The 7,869-nt window shown below is 44.5% G+C and overlaps 2 protein-coding genes across 4 annotated transcripts; one reads left to right on the top strand and one right to left on the bottom strand.

The window, feature by feature from the left end:
- The first annotated feature begins 598 nt into the window (after window positions 1-598).
- kbtbd3 (kelch repeat and BTB (POZ) domain containing 3) lies at window positions 599-5,542 on the top strand. 2 transcript variants are annotated; one of them, XM_040191731.2, is made up of 10 exons: window positions 599-883; window positions 1,173-1,435; window positions 1,514-1,679; window positions 1,990-2,172; window positions 2,570-2,743; window positions 2,841-3,122; window positions 3,290-3,532; window positions 3,640-3,930; window positions 4,036-4,185; window positions 4,369-5,542. In XM_040191731.2, the coding sequence occupies exons 2-10, from the start codon at window positions 1,176-1,178 to the stop codon at window positions 4,489-4,491; spliced, it is 1,872 nt and encodes a 623-aa protein (XP_040047665.1). In that variant the 5' UTR covers window positions 599-883; window positions 1,173-1,175; the 3' UTR covers window positions 4,492-5,542. The 2 variants fall into 2 exon arrangements, with proteins under 2 accessions (XP_040047665.1, XP_040047681.1); XM_040191747.2 differs by having other exon boundaries at window positions 632-883; window positions 1,176-1,435.
- sln (sarcolipin) lies at window positions 5,495-6,788 on the bottom strand. 2 transcript variants are annotated; one of them, XM_040191854.2, is made up of 2 exons: window positions 6,647-6,788; window positions 5,495-6,211 (listed from the first exon to the last, which is right to left on the bottom strand). In XM_040191854.2, the coding sequence occupies exon 2, from the start codon at window positions 6,102-6,104 to the stop codon at window positions 6,009-6,011; it is 96 nt and encodes a 31-aa protein (XP_040047788.1). In that variant the 5' UTR covers window positions 6,105-6,211; window positions 6,647-6,788; the 3' UTR covers window positions 5,495-6,008. The 2 variants fall into 2 exon arrangements, with proteins under 2 accessions (XP_040047788.1, XP_040047780.1); XM_040191846.2 differs by having other exon boundaries at window positions 5,495-6,204; window positions 6,647-6,786.
- Between the last annotated feature and the right edge of the window lie 1,081 nt (window positions 6,789-7,869).

Genomic DNA, 7,869 nt, shown 5'->3' with positions numbered 1-7,869 from the left:
ACTATGAGGAATACGCGATGTTGTAATAGAAGTGGCTGCTGGTATTTTGAAATCAGCATTTCCACGCAGGAACGAGTGTATTATTTGGTCAGCAGCACCGTGGCGGTGAAACGTAACGAAGTTCACGTTCACTCATTTAATAAGAGGCGTTTTGCCTCGTACACAAAGCACAAGCTCACACATTTCGCTTTACGGTAATTCAATGCCACCCAGTGGTGATGCGTAACGATGCACCACAATAACTAATTTCAACACACGTCCTTTGCTGTGTTTTCATTTTGTTCTCGCTTGAATGCAGTGTATTTAATGTCATGTTCTTACGTTATATTGTTTATCTAATCCGCCCATGTATCTTACTGCCGTTACGTTAATTTCGTCCGTACAGCTACAAAAATAAGGTGTACGTTTCAAATCGCGTGTCAATGATTGCGTATGTCTTTCGGATAACAAAAATCATTAAAACAAGTGAAGGTGGACAATGTGCAAATCAAATACGAACACAAACATGTATTATTCTTGTGCATTTCGGAAAACGACAACGTTTCAACCTCTAGCCAATGCGCTACACTACAGAAGCACACTCGCATGGCTCTAGGCCACAAAGGAAGAGGGAACTACAGTTCCCATCAGCCATTGCGCATCCCTCCACCGCAAACAAAGAGCTGCATACAGGCACACGTTACTCGAGGATTAAAAAAAAAAAAAAAAAGATACGTATCTCAGTATCGGTAACATAACGCAGCGGAGAGTATGACGCCGCAAACAAATATTACCGCCATAACGGAAAATTCGGCCTGGGTCGTTGCGTGATTTCACGTTTCCGGAAGTTGGAGTGGCGGCGTGAGAAAGAGCGAGCGCGAGCGCTGTCCGAGGTGCTGACACAGTGAGTAGCCTGGTGCGCGTTCCTCTTCATTCCTCCAATACTCCACGTCTACTTCTATCCCTATCTGTTTTGATTTTTAACAGCGAGTTGTCATCTAAGTCAGCGTGTGACCTAATGTCTGTATTTTAACCGTGGCAACGTGCTAACTGTGCTACAAACACCAGACCTTTCTCTAAACTTACTTCGCTATGGCCCGTCACAATGCACCTCTTTTTCTCAAGCCGGCCGTGTTCTGTGGAAATGCATTTTAAATTGAATTTCTTTTTTTTTTATTCTTTCAAAATTTGAGAAGATGGATGAACCTGAAGAGTCCTTGTCCCACAACTCCGGCGACAACCCCCCGAGTGGTGAATCTGTCAGCACTGCACATTGCAACGGAGTCCCGGGTCGCAGGGCCCTGCTGCGGGAGCCCGAGGCACACGGACTCCAGCTGCTGGCAGTGCTCAGGTCCTTCAGGGAGCAAGGCTTGATGTTTGACTTCACCATCAGGGTCCAGGAACGCAGCTTTCCCTGCCACCGCTGCGTCATAGCAGCATGCAGCGATTTCTTCAGGTGTGTCTGTCTGTCTATCTATCCATCCATCATGCATCTATCCATCTATCGGTCAGTATGTGACTGCGTTGTCTTTAGGGCCCTGTTCGAGGTGGACATGAGAGAGCGCGGTGATGGTTCAGTCACTCTGGGTAACCAGTGCACGGCGGCGGTGGGTTCTTTCCTGGACTTCGCTTATTCCGGAGAGACACTCATCACTGATGGCAATGTAGACATGATGTTCCAGCTTGCCTCTTTTCTACAGGTAGAAATACAATTCTTTCTTTTTTTCTGTTGAACATACATTTTTGCCCAATTTTTGCCATCCTCATCTGGCTTTTGTTGCCGTATAAAGCAGGATGCAGGATAAAAATATTTACAAACTGATTTTTTTGTTTTGATTAATTTTATTAGAATCATCAGTCAAAGTCCCCCTTAACTTAATTCATCATCCATGTTTTAGAGGTGCTGTACACTGATATTTAACTTTTATAGAAAAAGAATAACAGTTATTAAAGTCCATGTTGTTTAATCATGTACCAGTGTTTTTAAATATGAACTGTATGTGTCCCCAGGTGTCTGTCCTGTCCAGAGCATGCAGCAACTTCTTGATAGGAACAATGGATCTTAGTAATTGTCTGTCCCTCTTGTCCCTCGCTGAGGCCTACGGCTCTGCTTCCCTTCTCCAAAGTGCCAACCAGTTTGTGGTTCAGAACTTCTTTGACCTCTCCAAAACCCAGGAGTTTCTTGATATTCAGGTGCTGCTTAAAAAACGGCAAGATGAGGAAGGCAATTTAGAGTATATAAGGATGAATGTAGACTCACTTTTGCCTGTTTTTGGTCATTCTCACTAATTAACATAACAACTCCAAATCATAGTTCATAACCAGCCACATGTAACTCTTTGTGATTCATAACATAAAGTGGGAATTTGAGAAAAAAGACAGCATTCCCTCTAAATGTTATATTTGTCAATATGCATCATTCATCTAATTTCTGCACAAGTTCACAACATTGTTACCATAATCATAAAGTCCGGCCCTTAAGGGTGGTACATTTCTTGGTAAAAAGTGATTTAATTTGACTATTCATCCTTCTTCCTTCATCTAAAAACCTTAACTCAAGTCAGCATTTTCTATTTCAATTGCTTCATAGGTGAATGTATTGGAGGCATGCCTAAGTTCAGATGCTCTAAACGTGCCCAGTGAGGAGGACGTGGTGATGTCACTTCTTGGATGGACACGTCACGATCTCTCAAGAAGACAGAAACTGTTGCCAGGCCTTCTATCTCTAACCAGACTCCACCATCTACCTGCAGCTGTACTAAAGGTATCGGCCAGCTGCGCCTGCGTGATTTAGGATTTTATGTCGTGGTCGTGTGATTGTCTCAACATGTGTTTCCCCCCTCACCGTCTCTCTCTCTCAGACTCTGCGTGACTCAGACGCCCTGCTCTGCGATGGTAAGTCGTGTCTCGCCCTGCTCTCGGAGGCTCTAAGCAAGCAGGTTCATTACAGCGGCCTGCTCTGTGACGCCAGGCCAGCCACCACGCAGACCTACATCTACATCCACAAGACGGAGGAGAATGGAGAGATCCGCCACACCTTCTGCTACTGTCTGGAAACAGACCAGTGGAAAGAGCTGGGAACAGAGGGGGGCGCTGCGATGCCAGACCCACCAGGATCCTGCCTTACCAGCTTTGGAGAGAAGGTAGGTTTTGGGGTTGAAGCCCGGGACATGCTGCTGTTTGGAGCCTTGTTAACATGTGAACTCCTAAGTTTTTAAGTCAAGAGTAAATCGTGATTTTTATTAAATTATTCTCTCTGATATATCCTGTAATATATTCACCAACTTCTTGTCCCTCCCCTGGATCTAAGATGTTTGTGACAGGTGGTTGCCGGGGGAACTGTTGCCGGACAACACGTCTCCATGTGGCAGAACCGTTCCACGACGCCACGGATGAGGTTTGGTGCTTCTGTCCCGTGACCCTAACCTGCACGCCCGCGCCTGCCATGCGAAAGCCCAGAACCACGCACACGGCCGTAACCTGCCTGGACAGGGTGTACGTGATCGGAGGACGGACCAAGGGATCAAGAGGTGGAGCTCCTAGTCTGCTGGAGGTGACAGTGTTTCCTTTACATACAATTAGGTTACCTTATTGCACAAATTGGGGGTTTTCTTTTTTATGTGCAATACAAATGTGGGTCCTTTCTATCATATGTCCTAGGTGGAGTATTATAACCCTCTGATCCAGACCTGGTGCTCCGTCAGCCCGCTGCCCACTGCCATCTTCTACCCAGAGTCCAGTGCTTGCGGAAGTGTCATCTACACACTGGGCTCAGAGGTGGAGATCACAGACTCCTTCAACCCCTCGCTGGACTGCTTCTTCCGCTACGACGCCCAGCAGGACCAGTGGAGCCGCCTGGTGGCAGAGTTTGGCCAGTTCTTCCATGCCACGTTGGTCAAGGCAGTGTCCATTAATGATACGCTGCACCTTTGTGACCTGTCCACCTACAAGGTGAGCCTTTAGATGGGCACTGATGAATGGATGAGCTGCCCCTCAACGTGTAGCTGTGTGATGGCGTTAGAAAAAGCTGAAGTTTCACTATTTCGCTACATCTAGGTCTACAGTTTTTGTCCAGAGACCTGCACGTGGAAGGGTGAAGGGTCATTTGAGTGTGCTGGGTTCAATGCCGGAGCGGTTGGTATGAGAGACAAAATCTACATCCTGGGCGGAGACTATTCACCCGACGAGATCACCGACGAAGTTCAGGTAGGAGAACCTTTCCACTCAGTTTTTCATGATGCTTTAAAGGTGGAGGCCAAATGTATCTTTGCTTTTATGAGGCCTTGGAGACGTGATCGGCAGCAGAGAAGCATTGGCATCTAAATGAATCCACTACAAAGAAAAACAGAGGCTATTCATTGTCTGACCGTCTTCTTGTGACCTGTACAGGTGTACCACAGTGAGAGAAACCAGTGGGAGGAAGTGACTCCCATGCCCAGAGCACTCACCGAGTTCCACTGCCAGCTGATCAGCTTCAACAGATACAAAGACCCCTGGGGTGACACTGCGTGACACACAGGAGACACCCACCCATGAAAACATTTGAGTGGCTACACATGCAGGTGTTGGACTCACTCATGCAGGTACCCATGAGTCACCGTTAAAGCTTTCAAACCGTGCAAGACAGAGAGCTGAGCCAGAGAAAGACCTAAGACTGTCCTCGCATCACTCACACATCTTCATAACACAACGGCATCCGGGCCAGATCATTTTCTTATTTATTGACTTTTTCCTTAACTTTGTATGTGTGAAGCCCCTTATGCCACAGGACCTCTGTTGTGTCATTCAACATCTGGTGTCTCCCATGGAGGAACCCTATAGAATGGACTATTTTAGAAATTCTACTTTAGTATCTATTTTTTCAGTTTTGGATGAACAGGACAATTACCCCAAAGAGGTATGTGTTCATTTATCAGCTCTCTGACAGCTCAAGTATAGAAAATGATACTTTGTTGGGTACTATTCAACGCTCTTTCGTGAATTTGTTTGCACCGTGAATGGATCAAATGACTTGTGCTGTACAAGATGGTACAGATTAGAAAATACACATTATGTTGTAATATTCATGGCTGGGATGTACAGTTCAACTGATTTTTTTCCAAATTTGTTTTATTTTTTTTTCTTTGCTTTTAGCTGATAAAGAACTGCTCATAAATATTACATTATATTACATTTAAAACTGAACTATATAATTTAGTGGAAATACTGTGTGGATGATCTGGATAGATTTTCATTTAAAACTACTTTATTATATTAAACATTTATTCTGTTTTAGGCTGTCATGAATCCACGCATGCCCTGTTTCTCCCCTCATGATGTATAATTCAGCATGTGCTCAATCCACAAAGGCCCTTGTCAATCTTCAGTAACTTCAGATGAAAATGTGCAATCACACCATGTAGCTTCAAAGAACACAGCTCAAAGATTCAGAGAGCAGTAAAGTAGAAAAATATAGGCTTCACGTTGTAAATCATCTATGCAAAAGTCATTTGTGTAATGAAACAGAAAACTAATCCAACAAACGAAAGACTGTTTAATGAAAGAAAATGAACATGACGCTTAATTATTTGTGTAGATGTCTTCTTCTTTGAGTAATATAGTAGCTGCATAGATACATTAATCCCTTCAGTGAAAACCAAAGATTAGTCCCGGGAGCATGTCTGATTGTATCAACTCCCCACGAACGACATATGGGATGCTGTTTATGTGACATTACCGCGTCTAATAGCTGTCGCTGTGAAAGCCCTGTTGATTGTTAGTCTCTTCTGTCTCTTTCCCGTTTGGGTCCTTCCAAAGATTCAATGCCACCTCCCGAAAACATCTAAATGAAAATTATGATTCAAGACTGTTGCAATTGACAATCTGTCTGCAGCGATCACATGATTTAAGACCTCATACCGCTATTAAACAGCTCTGAACAGGTCAAAACAAAAAGAATGAAAAGATGTTGAAGAGTAATCACTGGCTACAGCAATCATCTCTCTGTCTCCTCTTCCTCTCAGTCCTCTCGTCTCTTGTTGCTCCATGGTTTAGTCCTGGTAAGCTCTCACCAGCAGCCACATCAGCAGCACGGTGATTAAGACGATCACGAAGTTGAGGAGCAGCTCCTGTACCGAGCGGTCCATGTTGGCCTCACGCTCGGGAAGAGGAGGAGGGGAGGGAAGACGGACACAAGTGCGAAGGATGCAGATGTTGGCTGTATTTTATAGAGCTGGGGCACCGGACCTAGGAGATGTAGAGAGATACGAGAAGTGAAAGATATAATACAGGTATGACCAAGGCAAATAATGTTGTAGTAATGAAAATATATATATATATATATATGTATATAATTCTCCAGTGGAAGTCCTGTGTTTTGCAAGTGCATGTATGTGTTTGATGCCTCTTTTATCACAGATTAGAGGGATCAGACACGTCTTCTCTCAACAGGGGCCCACAGTATCCCGTCTCATGTACACACATGGGAGATGATACACACACCAGAAACGCATACTCAATGTTACACTACCATACATTTGATCGGGCGAGAAAGAACTGTATGGGATAGTTATTGATGCGTGAACAAAACACATGCGAATCCCTTTGCACCCATTGCATTTTCATTATTTAGTTGTCAATTGTACAATTTTTGAAAGGCTCAGATTGGATGTAGCCAGTGAGCTGTTACCTTTCTTCTTCTGGCAGCAATCTTACTATGAGCAGGAAGAGGAGAGAGCAGATGATCTTTTGTGTTCCAGTGGTACTTGATCTTTAATAGATTGTCCTCTTACTGAAAATGCGGTTGTGGCCCTTCTGCTCCGGAGCATCTATCAGCAGCTGATCTTCTTGCTTCTTGCTGTTGTCCAGCTCTCTTCGGTCGCCGGGGGGAAGGAACCGCTCCTAAAGTACACCCCCTCCCCACCCTCCATAGCGGCCCGCCCATGTTTCACATTCACCCAGACTGATGTCAGTCACCAACTAAACAGCCAATAGTCCTATTTTCCACAATCGCATCAACCGGTGTCTTCCATCTCTGACCCTACAGAGTCTCGCTCTTGTACAGAGACATGCACACAAACAACCCTGCAGGGACTCTGGGTTATTTATAAAACATTATTGCGGTTACTAGGTGGATTATAGTTGTTCCAAACACAATGCCCGTGTCTTTTGATGGATGGAGGATTGTGTAACATTATCCGTGTCTGGGTCTGAGCAATGCACAGGGGTAAAGAAGAATAACATTGAGGGCGTGCCGATTTAAGTCCATCTGATCCCACAGGTCATCATGTTGCCTGGCCAGTAGTAGCAGAAAAGGGAAGCGATTCCTCCCTTCTTAAAAGCGTGACATCATGCTGCTGCACTTGAGTTGCTATCGATGCTCTTTCGTGAATGTGATGACCTTTCTGTAAACTTATTTTCTCAACGGACCCACAAACACCGGCAGCTGAGCAACATCTCATTCTGTTTCTTTCAAGGATGTTTAGACAGAATGATGGACAGGGGTGCACCAATAGACTGTATTAGCTGATGAAACAACCACCTGTAATCGGCATGACGGACAACCGTCAGCCTGGTTACCTGAGTTAACTGAGACCTACAGAGCAACCAGCAATGCATTAATTAGTGAGCAGATGCTGCTACTATTGGACAAATCCAGGCTAGCAGCTTCCCGTCTTTATGCTAAACTAAGATAACCACCTGCCAGCAGTTTATTTTAAGTTGAAGTAATGTAATGTCAATCCTCTCATCTAATCCAACCACCAGAAGGAAAAAACTGTTCCTTTTGATCAATGTTGTTAGTGTAAAGTTATTCTCTCTCTCCCGTCGTATAATCACTGTTCTTTTACATTCTACAAAATAATCTCGACAGTTCCCCACAGTGAAGCTCTCTGTTCATCTCACACTTGACAG

The sequence above is a fragment of the Gasterosteus aculeatus genome, chromosome 1 (genome assembly GCF_964276395.1).
Source record: "Gasterosteus aculeatus chromosome 1, fGasAcu3.hap1.1, whole genome shotgun sequence".
Taxonomy (NCBI): domain Eukaryota; kingdom Metazoa; phylum Chordata; class Actinopteri; order Perciformes; family Gasterosteidae; genus Gasterosteus; species Gasterosteus aculeatus.
This window is presented reverse-complemented; position numbering and strand designations above follow the sequence as displayed.

Coding starts and splice junctions, on each gene's coding strand:
- sln (XM_040191854.2), bottom strand. CDS start 6,104: ATGGACCGCTCGGTACAGGAGCTGCTCCTCAACTTCGTGATCGTCTTA.
- kbtbd3 (XM_040191731.2), top strand. CDS start 1,176: ATGGATGAACCTGAAGAGTCCTTGTCCCACAACTCCGGCGACAACCCC. Junction 1,436..1,513: donor GCATGCAGCGATTTCTTCAG/GTGTGTCTGTCT, acceptor CGTTGTCTTTAG/GGCCCTGTTCGAGGTGGACA. Junction 3,533..3,639: donor GAGCTCCTAGTCTGCTGGAG/GTGACAGTGTTT, acceptor CATATGTCCTAG/GTGGAGTATTATAACCCTCT.